The 14,874-nt window shown below is 48.0% G+C and overlaps 1 protein-coding gene across 2 annotated transcripts; it reads right to left on the bottom strand.

The window, feature by feature from the left end:
- Nucleotides 1-3,302: 3,302 nt before the first annotated feature.
- Bnip1 (BCL2 interacting protein 1) lies at nt 3,303-14,114 on the bottom strand. Of its 2 annotated transcripts, none has more exons than XM_034507908.2 (6): nt 13,825-14,114; nt 11,432-11,524; nt 8,527-8,618; nt 6,824-6,925; nt 4,842-4,960; nt 3,303-3,895 (listed from the first exon to the last, which is right to left on the bottom strand). In XM_034507908.2, exons 1-6 carry the CDS (start codon nt 13,906-13,908, stop codon nt 3,699-3,701), a joined length of 687 nt encoding a protein of 228 aa, XP_034363799.1. In that variant the 5' UTR covers nt 13,909-14,114; the 3' UTR covers nt 3,303-3,698. The 2 variants fall into 2 exon arrangements, with proteins under 2 accessions (XP_034363799.1, XP_076793189.1); XM_076937074.1 differs by having other exon boundaries at nt 13,700-13,834.
- Between the last annotated feature and the right edge of the window lie 760 nt (nt 14,115-14,874).

The raw sequence follows: 14,874 nt of genomic DNA, 5'->3' as shown, positions 1-14,874 counted from the left end.
GAGTAGCCTATTCTGATCGCACACACTCACATTTTGGGATGGCGTATCCTTAGCCCTAACAGCCTCCAGGAAGAATTTTGTTGGGGAAGATGGAGCCTGGAGAAGGCCTAGGTGTTTGGCAAGAGGAAGACACAGGGACAGAGATGCCTGTGGTCCGAGCCCTGAGGAGGCTGTTCTGTCCTACAACTCTGGGACTGTTGATGCTCTTCCTCCATATGACTAAAGCCGTGGGCACATAGACCTCGGCCCTGAGAGATGGTGCAGGGCAAAGCAAGGGGAGCCTGATCTAAGCAAACACTCAGCACTTAGTGTTCAGAAAATGAACACACACACACACACACACACACACACACACACACACACACACACACACACCGTGAGAGAGAGAGCGAGAGAGAGAGAGAGAGACAGAGAGAGGCAGAAAAGTGAGGGAAAACAAGATGGCGTGTCACCTGAGAGCTGGTTAGGCCTTCAGGCCTGCGGGTGGCTGGCCCCACTTCTATCAGCTGACTACCTTTTTAAAAAAATTTTTCTCAGACCTAGTTTTACCATGCAGCCCTGTCTGGCAGGAAACTCAACATGTAGATCAGGCTGGCCAGCCTCTGCCTCCTTCGTGCTAGGAGTAAAGGTGTGTGCCACCACACCCGGCCCGGACCATGTTTAATATTGCAAAGCAACAAATGAAGTCTATGCAATATAAAATTTTTCTTTTTTTAAATGTTAGGTTGGTTGAATCTGCAGATGGGGAACACAAGGACACAGAAAGCTCACTGCTGCATCTTCTGGCATACTGAGGACATACACATTCAGCATGGACATCACTTATCATCTGTTGCCCTTGCCCACAGACTGCAGCTCCATGACACACGATGGCATACGGCCGATGCTCAGCACAATGCCTCTGAACGAATGAATAGCCCTTGGAAGCCTGCTCTGGATTCTTGATTCCATTAGCATGGGCCAATCGAAATGTAGTATATGAGCTTGCCTTACTGTTTAATAGAATATTAAAGGAACTTACGGAACAGAGCCCAACCCAGGCCTTGTGTATTTAGTTGTCTTTCCCCCTGCTCCCTCCTTTTTAAGGTAGCCTTGAGAGCATTTCAGCCACTGGAGATAGCTCTACTACTGTGAGAGTGCAGAGTAAGTGTGGACACTGCCCCCTCATGGCTGAGTACGGAAGGCTGCTTTCTGCACAGGAAGTTAGGCTGCAGATGGGGGAAGAAGAGGGTGGTCAAGATGCGGTCCTGGTGACTCATATAATAGGTCAAATCAGACTCTAGTCTCAGGAGGCAAGTAAAAGGGCCAAGGGGACACTTTTAGGGAGCGCAGAGCCCACACATTTGCACAGCATGAGAATGTTGACAGTTAGTGGGGAGGGTAAAGAGAAATGTAAAGACAAGACAAATCCCTGCTGGAGAACCCCCCACCTGCCGCTTCCAGCTGGAATCCCAGCGGGAGCAGTCCATCGGTCCATCGATCCATCGGTCCATCGATCCATCGGTCCATCGCGGCTGCCCTCTCAGATTAATCTATGATTTGTGTGTATAGTTTGCACCTCCAAGAGTCTATGGAGATCAAGAATTGTTTAAGAATGTATGAGTGTATATGTGGTGTGTATGTGTGTGGGATGTGTGTGGTGTGTGTGGTGTGTGTGTGTTTATGTGTGGGATGTGTATGTGGTATGTGTGTATGTGTGTGGGGGGTATGTGATGTGTGTGGTATGTATGTGGTGTATGTGGTATAGTATGTGGTGTGTGTGTATCTGTGGTATGTGTACATGGGGGTGTGTTTGTGTGGTAGGGATGTGTATGTGGTGTTTGTGTATGGGTGTGGGGTGTGTATGTGTGTGGGGTGTGTATGTGTGTGGGGTGTGTATGTGTGTGATGTGTATGTGTGTGGTGTGTATGTGTGTGGTGTGTGTGTGTGTTAAATCTGACTTTACATACCTTATCTGTGACGTGGCTCTTCATAGCTTTAGCTATCTATGGCCAACCACAGATGAAAATATAAAATGGAAAATTCCAGAACTGAACAGTTCATGGGTTTTTAGTCACACACCATCTTTACAGAAATCTCACGTATTTTTCCACACTGCCATGATGGAACCAACAACTTGGGTCTGTCCAGTGCAAGCTCTCTGTATATGCAATTCACCACTATGCCCTTAGGAGCTTTCCCAGTCAGCTGACTGACTGTTCAGTGTGAGTGCGTGGGATTACCCGTCGTCACACACACATACACACACACACCCCTTTCCACCTGCTCCTTCCCATTTCCCTTCATCACAACAGCCCTGTTTGGACTCTGACCTCTACTGTGTAGATGGGGAACTGGCCTGTAAGGTAACTTGCTCTGGGCCATGAAGTCTGAATATTTCCAGTTCTGGGCCTGTGATCTTCCACTCACCCTTCCCAGACCCTCCAGGGCTATGAACAGGTTATGAACTTCAAGGGCAATGCCAGCCAGATTTATAACATAGGGGACCTCTAGGGATGACCTAGCTGGGAGTCTGTACCTGGGACATGGATAGTACTGGCTTCTCACTATGTCATGCTTAGTCTGGACCAGAGAGAAGGGGGTCAGAGAGTTCCTCAGACACTGCATTGTCCCAGGCCCTGCCAGGCTGCTGGCAGAAAGACCCATCTCAGCACTTAGAGACTGCACTTGGAGCTGCTGCAGGCTGCTCCAGTTGCTGCTCTTTGTGGTCTCTCTCGCTGACACCTCTCCTCTGTTGCTACTGGAGGGAGAGTGTCAGCTTTACAAGTACAAGTGTAATGTCTGGTGCTGTCTAGGAGTCAGCCTGTGGCAGCCGCTCCACGCTTCTTTACCTTTTTTCTATTTGTGTGTATGCAGGGACGCAGCACACGCCACGGCTGCACAACGCCCTGGAGATGCGTTTCTCCTTCCACCCGTGGGGCAGAGGGAACTCAGGGCATCAGACTTACTCGCAAGTACCGCTAACACTGAGCCATCTTTCTCACCCTCAATAAATTAAAAACAGTATGTGCACGAGTGCTTGCCTTACATATGTAAGTACACCTTGTGCCTGCCCGGAGCCCACTGAGGGCATCAGGTCCCTGGAACTAGAGTAGCTGTGAGCCACCATGTGAGTGCTGGGAACAGAACCCTGGTCTTTTGAAAGAGCGGCCAGTGTTCTTAACCTCGGAGCGCTCCCTTGGCTGCAGTAACTCCTTGTCTAATATTAGAGTAATGTAACGTTACGTCCTAGGAGCTGGAACATGAGGAGGCATACACATTCCCAGAGACGTATCTTCTAGTATTAAGCATTTACCACTTCATTACATAAATGAGGTTTATTCAGGGAATAGCCATGAGCTGTAGTCACCTCCCCTCCCACAGGCCTCTCCTCTCTTCCCTCCACCAGACCCAGAACTCAGGCCTCTGGACAGGCAAGAGGAAGTGCACCAAGTCTCAGAGTTGACGTGCTCTGTGAGGCAGCTGCAGTCCTTGGAAGCTGGGTGAATGTGGAGTGCCTCTGTCCTGGAGGTTCCGGTCTCCTATGTTCCACACACCTTTCCAAGCCCTCTGGCAGGAAGCTGCGCTGCTGTGTTTCCCTCCGTTGGATTCACTGAGCACCTGAGGGAAAGGGGAAGCCCAGTGCGGCAGCCCGGCCAGTCCTTGAAAGCCTCGGGTCCTGACGCAGGAGTGCACAGGTCAAAGCTGGCAGCTCTCGCTTACAAAAATGGAAAGAGGCGCTTTTTCACAATATAGAGGACCGTGGCAAGGAACAGGGCCAGGGCGAGGAAGATGAGAAGTTTGTCCGTCAGTTCGCGGCGGTTGTATTTTGTGATGAGCTTCCGGCCCAACTGGATGGTTCCTGACATGGACTTAAACTCTTCGTTTGCATCCAGGAGAGTCCGTGAAGAGCTGACTGCAACAGAAGAGGAAGAAGCCTGAATCAGACTGTCCTGGTGATAATGAGCTGAAGCTGCTGGCTGGCTGTCAACAAGGCCTGAGCGGGTGTGTGTGTGTGTGGGGGGTGGTGAAACATATTCTTATTCTTGTTAATTATGTGCATATCTGGGTGTATGATGCACATGGGAGATGCCCTCAGTTATACACAATTGAAAGCTGCCTGACACGGGTGCTGGGGACTGAACTTGGGTTTTCTTCGGGAGCACTTCCCGCTTTTAACCACTGAGCCATCTCTCCAGCCCCCTTAGTAGTAGCTGTTAGATGTGCGGAGCTCTTTTCCTGGATGATGTCTGGGGTAGAGGATGAACTAAGGGTAGAAAGGAACCAAGATGGCTGAGGGACAGCCCAAACCTCGCTTACTTTGGTGGGCATGTGAAGTCTTATGAACAGCACACTCCTTTCCTGTTTCCTACACTGAAAGGCCTTGGAGGGGCAAAGTCTCTCCAGGAGCCATGGCAAGAAGGTACCTGGCAGGACTGCAGGTGTCCAACAGCCTCTCCTTGGCCAGTGGCTGGTACGTTTGAAAGGAACTCACAGTAACAGTCTTGCCAGTGGCCCCAATTCCCAAACCTTCCTGGCAATACTAGACCCATGAGCCCACACTCCAAACCAGACTCCCAGACCCCTTGTGAGCACTGCTGACACCATCTCCAGAGAGGCCAGCCAGTTCTGCTTCATAGGAACCTAGCAATGCTTCTTCTGGGAGGCACTGATGGCGCACAGTGTGTCTAGCACAGCTGCATAACTGGAAGAAGAGGAGGGTAGGACAGCTCCCCAACAGGAGCAAGCAGGCTCCTCATCTCCTAAGACACACTTGGGAAGCTTCGGTGGGGAGAGCCAGAGAACTGCGTGTGCAGAGGTTCCAGGGCGTGTGCTCTGGAGCAGCCTCCTCTCCCTCTTACCTAGAGTCTGCATAGCCTCCTCACTCTGTTGCACCTGCTGGGACATCATCCTGCTGATCCCCATGAGACTCTCGGTGATGGTGCTGGAGGTCTGGGCCAAGCTCTCTTTGGTAGTTTTCCTGCAAGTCCAGAGGAAGGAGCAGTAGCACAAAAGCCCAGCTTGCAAACGCATCATTTTAAACCTATCACATCAGTGCTTTTCTGTTTGTGCTCTGAGATGGGGCCTCAAAATGTAGCTCAGGCTGGCCTAGAAGGCAGAGTGTCCTTACTTCAGCCACCCCCAGGTGTGGGGAGCCGACAGAAGGCGACTATCATCCTTGCAGCCATCTTGAGCCATATACCCTGGCAAGAGACTTGATTACAACAGCCTACAACAGCTGAGCACACTCTGATAACATCTTGTTTTAGATACCCAGGATTTTCCCTTGGGTGTGTGAGACTTAAAGGTGTGTGACTTAAGGGCATGACTTAGAGATCAGATTTAGAAACAAGGCCTAAGGGCATGACTTAAAGGCGTGACTTAGAGGCGTGGCTTATAAGTGAGACATATAAAAGGTGAGAGGCAGACAGAAGAAATCAGTTAAAAATTAGGCATTGAGGAAGAAGGATTATTAAGTATTAGGCACTTGGAGTAGGCACTTGAGACAGGTAACTTAGCACTTGGAAGGTAACTTGGAAGAAAGAACTTGGAACTTGGAGGTACTAGGGACTAGGAACTAGGGACTAGGAACTAGGGACTAAGAACTCAAGACTTGGGACTTGGAGAGAAGAGAGACTGAAGAATAAATGGGATTGAATCACACTCTGTCTGGTCTCCATTCTTCACGTCCGTTCTCACTCTCTCTCTTGCTGAACCCGGACCCACACACCGGAGCAGCTTGGGGCAGTGTGAGCTCTAACAGTTTAGCCCCCAAGGCTTTTGGCAGTGCAGGTTCCAACATTAATAGAGTGGTCCCCGACATTTTGGCCTCCAAATATGGAGTAGTGCAGTTCGAAACACCCAGGTGCTCGGATGACAGGTGTGCGCTGACACAGCCAGCTAGCACACATTTATTTCCCTCCTTCCTTCCTGCCTCTCTTGTTTTCAAGACAGGGTTTCTCTGTGTAGCCCTGGCTGTCCTGGAACTCACTCTGTAGACCAGGCTGGCTTCAAACTCATAGAGATTCACCTGCCTCTGCCTCCCAAATGCTGAGATTAAACGTATGCACCACTGTTGCCCTGCTTGCACGTTTCTAAAACATCAGGCAGTGTGGCTAAAGATGCATGCTGTACCCACGTTCTCGAGCACTGCTGGGGGAACGGAAACCACAGTGCTGTCTGTAAAGCAACTTGCACTAGGTACAGAGAGACTCAGAAATGTCTGTTCACTCCCAGAGAACTTCTTCAAATGAACCAGACAAAGACCTGCCTTGATGCATCTCATATAATACTGAAAAGGCAGAATGCAGACACACCAACAGGACTGGTTAGTACCATAAATACTACTCATGTATGGTTAAAATGTCTTAAAAAAAAAAAAAAAAAACTAGGGGGGGAGGGCGGGACTGGGATAGGCATACTGGAAAGGCTCGGTGGTAGAATATCTGTCCTTTATGCATGAGGCCCTTGGTTCAACCCCCATTACTACAAAACGAAAATCAACCAACCAACCAACCAACCAACCAAACAAACAAACATCCCCAAACCAAGTTTATTCAAATTTAGTCAGGGCTGGGAACATAACTTGGCTAGTAGATGCTTGTCTCGAATGCACAAAGCCCTTGGTTACATCTCCAGCACTGCACAAACTCGGTGTGGCGGTACACACCTGTAAGATCACAGCAAGTTTGAGACCAGACTGGGATGTATGAGAGCCAGTATTAAAACAGAAAAAAAAAAGTTACTTATACAATAACATAAAGTGCAAATGTTCTGAAAACAAAAGGTCACCTCCCTTTTGTGGTGCTGAGACAGCAGACCCAGAAGGACAAACGGATGTTACCTTTGCCGTAAGGAGTCTCCTCCTTGCAGAAGTTCTGCCTTCTCCAGGTTGTCGATGGCAAGCTTGCACGTAAGATTGGCTTTCCGCCATGAGGTCTGGTTGCTGGAAAAGGAAGGGTCACAGGTGAGGTCCTGGTGGCTCCACCAGGCTGCTCTGTCTAACCAGGTCATCCTCCCTGGTGCGAGCCGGAGTTCAAGCTTGCCTCCTACACTTCTTCTTCTTGGTAACTGCTTTAGTGAAGTTTCTAACACCTCTCCCTTCAGTCTCTGGAAACAGTCTCTAAAATGTTGATATCCCTCTCCTGATTGGCACCTGGGAGACTCTGCTAGACAGGGCCGCAGTGGCTTTTCTGCCTGATGAGTGTCTGGGTGTCATCCTTGGAAACCGTGACTTAGCACTCCCCTCCATCCCTAAAACCGAGGCCCATTTCTCCCACAGGGCCTGCTACAGGGGTAAAAGCCACAAGAACCAATATTCTTCAGCATTCCTCCAGGTTTGCTACTTTTTGCGCATTTGACATCAAGCACAGGTACTACAAACATCACCGGGCGGGCGCCCTGACTCGTGGAGTTTATTCACGCTCTTCCCCTGCTCCTTTGTAAGCGACAGCTCGAATGTAAGCACCACCTGAGACTAGCAAGCGGTTCTTCACTGACAAAAGAAAAAAGCCAACTGTATCCCCCTGAGAATACAACCCAGGCTCTGGAACTCTCATATAGAAAGATCAAGACAAGTCTGCCAAGCCCTGGACACATACAATACTCAAACAGAACAATGAACTAATAAGGTGGCTTTTTCTTTAAAACAAAGTTGTTTTTAAAATATATGTGTGTATGATTGGGGTGGATGATGCATGCCACAGCGCATGTGTGGAGGTCAGAGGACAATTTTGTGGGTTGACTTTTTCTTTCCATCTTTTTTGTTTTGTTTTGGAGACAGGGTCTGTCTATTTAGCCCTGGCTGTCCTGAAACTCTGTGTAGACCAGGCTGACCTTGAACTCACAGAGATCCTCCTGCCTCTGCCTCCTGAGTGCTGAGATTAAAGGCGATTTTCAGATGGGCTCCCAGATGCCTGCATAGCACCTACTAGCCCATTCCACACCTGCCACTTCAAACAGCTCACCAGGAGTGCACATGTGCAGTATAGTAAGTTGCACCAAACACTGTCAGCTTAGTGTAGACATAAAATGAAGCACGCTCTAACCCCAGCAGAGACAGGAGGATCAGAAACCCAAGGCCATCCTCAGTGCCATGCTGAGTTTGAGGACAACCTGGAATACAAGAGACTCTGTCTCAAAAAATAAACAAATAATAACAGAACCAGGGCCATGGAGATGGCTCAGAGGGCAGAGGTGCTTGTGTACAGGCCTGATGAGCTGAGTACCACCCCAGAACTCAAGAAGTGTCAGGAAAGAACCAACACCACACGCAGCTCCCACACCTACAAAATGTACAACTCCTCCAATATAGATAGTGCCACACAAGGGTAACTATGCAAACGAGGTGAGCGCTGCACACATGCACAGCTCTGACTGTCTGTGCAGACTACTTATGCCCTCTCTCCTACATTTGAACTAGAGAACTTGCAGCCTGTGTGCTAATGATGCCACTATATCACCATTAAGCCAGATCAGACAAATACAGGTACAAGGCCCAAAGTCAGCAAGCCACCCAGTAGGGTGGCTGTGGGGAGCCCTGCCTACCTGAGCATCTGCTTTTTGTGGTTCTCCACTTCCTGAAGTAGAAGCTGTTTCTCTGACTCTTTGTCTTGCTCCCTTGCTGACTGCTCCAGCTCCTTGGAGGGGGAAAACAGCTGTTAGCCAGGATGAAAACCCAAGAGCACTTCTGTTTCTAGCAGAGGCACAAAAGCAACGGAAGCACCCTTTACAACAGACACTTGGGAGTGGGAGAGAGCATGCCCCAAATAATCAAATATCCTTTTAAACATATAGGCAAGTCTGCAAGAGGAGAAGGAAATCCTGGCAGCCCAAAGGTGAGCAGGAACCTGGGTGCTGGAGTGGTCAGCTCTACAATGCTGCCCTGGCTAGAGCAGGGGTTGCCACTCCTACAACCTCAAGCCTACAGAAACAAAGGAAGAAGAAAATGTCAAACAAGAGCCCTCCATCCCACTGTAATGCCAGAAGGACACCACACTGTCATGTGTTTTCAAACGCTGTCCGTTTCTGTGCTTTACTCCAACAGAGCTTTGGGGGTTTGAGCTCATATGTGAACATAACACGGAAGCCTAAGGCCACCTGGGGCTCATGCTGAGCCGGAAGCGTCACAAACCCAGGACCCACAGACGGTTTCAACAGCCATAAAACAGTCTCTGGATGTCCACTCTCCAGCAGAGCGAAAATGTGGACACATTTCTGGTTACTCTGTTTGGTTGGTGGGGACAGAAGTAAGTGCCCTATGAACTTTGGAAAGAGAAAAGATTTCTCTTTCCTGAGTGGTTTGAAAACTGAGGAAGCAAAACTAACACAAGCAGTGTCCCCAGACTTGTGACAATCCTTGGAACTGGGAGATGTGCACCTGCCTGACCAAGCTGCACGGACTCCATTAGAAGTGTGCAGAAGATGAGAGCTCATGATCCCAAAGTAACGAAGCACCCAGGGAAGGGGCTACCATGAGCAAAGGACGGCAGACCTGACCAACAGCATCAGTCCTAAGAACTCCGAGATAATGGAGTGGTCACTACTGTAAAGATGCCATACCACTTCATGTCTCACACACTGTAAAGATGCCATGGAGCTAAAACATCCACATATTACTTTATTCAGATAACAATCTACTTATCACTGTACAAATCTGGAACAAGCATGCATACCTATGTCATTTGAACAGCTCAGAAATTACACACCTTTAATCCCACCGCTCAGGGCAGAGGCAGTTGGGTCTCTGTGAGTTTGAGGCCAGCCTGCTCTGCAGAATGAATTTCAGTACAGCCAGAGCTACATAGTGAGACCGTGTCTCAAAAAAAAAAAAAAAAAAAAAACCCAAACAAAAAACAAAAAACAAAAAAACCCAAACAAACAAACAAAAAAAAGAAAAAGAAAAAAAAGTGCAAATCTCACCTATTCGCCATATTTTTTTGTTTAGACCCACCCCATTTCCTACAATGCAGTCACTGCACAAAGGCTTGTGTTCTATTTTTATCTCTTCTGCTTGGCAGTGAGTCACTGAGAGGAAGAATGGATGACAAGGAAGAAGGGAGACAGAAGAGAGGCAGGAGAAACGTACAGTCTCCTTAGAAAATGCTGCTTGGCAGTTGTCAGAGAGCCCAGACTCTCTGGAGAGATGGAAGTGCACTGTCACTGAATTCCAGCTGAAGAAACACAATGCAAAGACAGATGCTTACACACAGCTGTGCTGATGTTGACTGACTATGTAGGGAACAGCCAGTTCTCTCCTGTTAGCATACAACCTTACTGAAATACACAAAGGGCATTCACCTCAGAGCTTTCTGTGTCTCCAGGTCTAGACCATGCAAATTCTGAGGAACCGCAGATGAGAGCTGGGATCTCATTCACTGGCTTATCACCCTGCTAGATGTCAGCAACACATCTGTGCTGAAGGAGAGGCTGGAGCCAGGGGCAAGAGCATGACAAACGTGTAAATATATGGTGAGGACATTTACTTAAACCCAAGGAAGGAAATAAACACCAGGTTAGCATAGAGGTACTTAGGCAACAGTAGTAGTTAGAGTTACAGAGTTTGAAGAAAGGCATTTTAAGAAAACAAATTAGCTCTAAGAATCAAACCAGGCAAGCATCCCAAATGAATACTTGTTAGTAAAGAAATAGCTAGAAAAAACTACAGCTGTATACACAGGTCGGCAGGCTGGTCAGGTGGAGCTCCCCCACAAGGTTAGGCTGCAGCATGTCCACTGCCACAGGGGGAAGATACCAGAAAAACAAACCCTGGGAAGATGTGGAAGAAACAGAAAAGAGGAGGGGTGTAGAGAGGAAATAAAGGACGTCATCGAGACACATGATGGAGGCCAGAGGCTGTGGGCCCACACATATGCACATGCAAACGTAACACACAGGAAGCAAGATGCTTTGGAAAGTTCAAATGGTGGAAGCGGTAACTGAGATGGAGATCACCTAGGTACAGTGACAGTGCTGAAATTCTGAGGTCAGCTTTGAGGGCGGAAGCACATCTAAGCTTGCTAGCCTGCCAACTTCTCCACCAGCTCTGAAGAGACTGTCTTTATCGGCTAAGGAACGGTATCTGTTGAAGGACGGTTTGGGGACAATGTCATTTACCACGTGCAGCAAAGCCAGGTGGTTCTAGACCCACCAGGTGATAGGCAGAGGTAGCACTCATCCCTGGGGCACAGCAGTGGTAATGGCTCTGCTAGTCACATGGTTCCTTTCTCACTCTCTTAGTGTTTTGAGACAGCACAGACACGTACCTGGTCACAAACAGTGACTCTAGAAACCGGGAGGAGGCTACTACGCAAAATAATAGCTCGAAAACACGCGCTGGCAATGGGTGCAAGCAGGGAACTAGCATGTAGAATCCAAACTTTGTTAGTCTAGTCAGTCACCCTCACCCCTGCTACCCACCCTTAGCTAACAGTGGCTCTGTGGCCTCGCTTACCTGGATCCTGTGTTTTAATTGTTGGAACTTTTCTTTCACCTTAGTATTAAGTTCAGTAAGCTCACTTAAGGGCCCGGAACAATCTCGAATATCCTGGAAGACAATGAAGAGATAAGGGCCTTTCTCCTGTCAATGAGATGAAATGCCCTCAGCAGCACAGTAAGGAAGCCGATTCCGTCCACACTGCTGAGGTTACCCAAGCCCCTTGCTACCTCCTCCTGCTCAGCGCTGCTCTCCTCCGCACAAAGCAAAGCCACCATTTTCAGTTTCCTCATCCCTCTTCAGATTAACACCCAACCTAATATAAAAAGGGAGCTGGATGTATAGCTCAGTGGTACAGCATTTCCAGAGCATGCTTGGGGCTCTGGGTTGCAGCAGCAGCAGCAGCAGCAGCAGCAGCAGCAGCAGCAGCAGCAACACACACACACACACACACACACATATACATACACACACACATACACACACACACATACACACACACACCTGCACCTGCATAGACTCCATATGTATTGTATGTGTGTAGATAAGTAAACAGGTAAACCTCAACCTTAACTTAGACGTTTAACAAAACGCTATTCACTAGGAAAGGCTTAATCAGCTTCCATGTTCAACAAAAATGGACATCTAAAAAACACTGTAACTTCAAATCCTTCCAACTCTAAAATCCGGATGCCTAAATTCCTGGTAAAATTAATTTAGTCTGCTTTTACAAACCATCTGCTGCAAGTCAAAATGTTTTAAGATGGACTGAAAATTTGCTTCTGGAAAGAAAGTCGGAATCACGAGAGCCAAGTTTTAGAGCAGGCTCTAGACTTAGGCTATGTATATTCAAATCCTGGTTACAGCAATCTGTTAGTGCAGTCTTAGAAAACTTACGTTCTCTGTGCCTCCATTTCTTCATCTTACCTTCCTCAAGATTGCACTTCTCTTCATAGAACACTTACAGAACAGCTGGAACACCGTAAGAATACAATGTCTGGGGCTATGCTTACTCATTAGTAACCATAAGAACCCAAAACACAGATTTTATGATAATATAAAGTATTATGATATTATATAATTTCACATTATGATATAATATGAAAACACAACTTTCAAAATTTTGGATGGTATGGGTTTTTTTGTTTTTTTGTTTTGTTTTTTGTTTTTTTAAGACAGATCACTCTATGTAGTATAGGTTGGCCTCAAATGCATGACGATCCTGCCTATGCCTCCCAAGTGCTAGAGCTGCCACACTAGCAACTTTGTGTGAGTGTGTGTATGTGTGTTTGTGTGTATTTATAGATGCATTCTGAGGACTGAAACCAGAGCCTTGCACATGGCTAAACTTTAACTCTACACTAAGCTAAATTTAACCCCCCAGCCTCTGTTAATCTCACTTGTATAAACCCAATCTTGTTTATTTTTCTAGAATTGGCCCAGACTTTTTGTTTGTTTATTTACACATCTCAGGAGTGAAGTATGGGAGATGTAAGGTTGGCGGTTCTTCACTTGTTCTCCAGCTTACTCACGAAATCAGGCTTCCTCACAATAAACTGTTAATGTGGTATAGTGTACACTTACCAGAGAACACTACTCCCCACCCTCCTTTTTACAGGGGTTCACAAAGCAGAGCATACACCAGTAGACACAGCTCATTTATGTGGCACTGGGGATGGAACCCAGAGGTAGGCAAGTCCGCACCCCTACCCTTTCCTTATTTTCTATCACATCTTGTATTCTGAGCCGGTTGGGTTCCTCTTGACAAACTCTGTAGCCATTTCTACATTCCCTGCTCTTGCCTGTGTTCGATTTCTTGCGCCACTGTGCTCTGTCTCCTACTTAGACCTGCTTCCGGATAAGGGATAAGCACCTCGCTTTCTGGTCTGTTTAGCCGAGTAGGGAAGCTCTAAAATGCTTTTCCTAATCTGGCTTTCCCCCCAGGTCCTAGTACTGGCACTGCCTGCCTTCTGAACCAAGAATTAGCACAATATTTGATTTCTTCATTCAAAAAATTACAACCACATCTCAGGTTAAATTAGCAGCTTCGGGCAGGGACTCCAGGGCCACATGGCCTTGGGTCCCCTCCGGTGCCTAACTCAAGGAAGTGGGCGTGGGTGGCGAGGGGGGCGGGGTGAGGGCGGGGCTACCGCCGATACTGCAGGTGGGCGGGCTAGCCCAAGACCTCTACAATCCAAGCGGCATGTTATCGAGTACTCCAGGGATGGGCAAGCCAACAGTACATGAAAGAAAAGCGCTGAAGGTCAGTGTCCCCGGGAAACCGACCGAATGGTGCCTGAGGAGCCGTCCTGGAGTGGGACCGTGGGCCTGGGAAGCTGGATCGGGCGCGAATGTTCTGGAAAATGCCAAGACAGCCATCAAGAGCCGGACAGGAGCCTAATAATATGTACCTGGATAAGCGCCTTCACCTCCAGGTCGAATTTGACAATCTCCTGGTTACAGATCCGGACGTGGACATCCTGGGGAGCCGCCATGTTGGAAACGCGGCTACGGCGAGCAGCGGCAGCCAAGCTTGAGCGCGTTCGCGTGGGCGCCTGCCCGCCTTTCCGAACCTCTCCGAATGTGGCGCCACGGGAGACCCGGTGTGGAGCAAACCAGGTCGTCAGTCCCGACCTGGAACTTTTCTTGTCATGTAGAACACGCACAGCTTCTCTGGTCTGCTCCTACTAAACGGAAAAGTGAAATGTGATTATGAAGAACCATTAGGGTTGAGGTGGGGGGGGGAGGGGGGTTACAACTCAGGTAATGATGGGCTGGCATGCCACATGGCCTTCAGTTTTGTTCCCAGTATTAGAGATACAACAACCTGCTATTCTAGTGACCTTTTGGATAGAGGGGGGAAAAAGGTCCAATTTGACAAAGTTGCATTTTTTTTTTTAAATTTTAAAGCAAAATTTCTACAGTAAGTATGCATTATGGAGTAAGACACAAAATTCGTAAAGGTGCAGAATTAAATACAGGTCACTGGAGCACTTCCATTAGTACAGCCATGATCCTGGGGCTTTCTCATATACAGAACCTACACCTCCTTCCTCACATTTCTATGGCGCTGCTTTTGGAGCCTGAGCATCTCGCAGGAGTAGTAATGACTGTGTAATCTAGTTTTAATAGAAACAATGTCAGTGCAAACCTCAAAGGAGGGTAGTTCTTTTAAAAATTATTTCTTAGTGAGCCATCACCACCACTGTCCACTTTCCTGTCCCCGGCCCTTTGGTATTCTCCAGGCTCTGTAGAATCTTCGACGTGGGGTTCTCTCTTTTTAAAATGTTTTTCTCAAACTGCACACAGAGACCCGTCTCCATACCTGCCTGTCTGTTCCCAAGCACCCTGTACCACCCACTTCCTAAAAAGTGCTCAGGAGCTCGCTGCAAGTAACAAAGGCCTGGATTCCAGGCTTGTAGTCAGCAACCCTGCTCTGGTTTCCTCAGAGGAACGTGATC

The sequence above is a fragment of the Arvicanthis niloticus genome, chromosome 6, assembly GCF_011762505.2.
Source record: "Arvicanthis niloticus isolate mArvNil1 chromosome 6, mArvNil1.pat.X, whole genome shotgun sequence".
Classification (NCBI taxonomy): Eukaryota; Metazoa; Chordata; class Mammalia; order Rodentia; family Muridae; genus Arvicanthis; species Arvicanthis niloticus.
The sequence above is the reverse complement of the archived record's forward strand: the minus strand, read 5'-3'. Positions and strand labels throughout refer to the sequence as shown.

Excerpts from the sequence above, each read along its gene's own strand:
- Bnip1 (XM_076937074.1), bottom strand. The coding sequence starts at position 13,792 with ATGGCTGTCTTGGCATTTTCCAGAACATTCGCGCCCGATCCAGCTTCC. Across the intron at positions 11,525-13,699 it reads GGCTCCTCAGGCACCATTCG|GATATTCGAGATTGTTCCGG; the intron begins GTCGGTTTCCCG and ends ATTGTCTTCCAG. Across the intron at positions 8,619-11,431 it reads AATTAAAACACAGGATCCAG|GAGCTGGAGCAGTCAGCAAG; the intron begins GTAAGCGAGGCC and ends TCCCCCTCCAAG.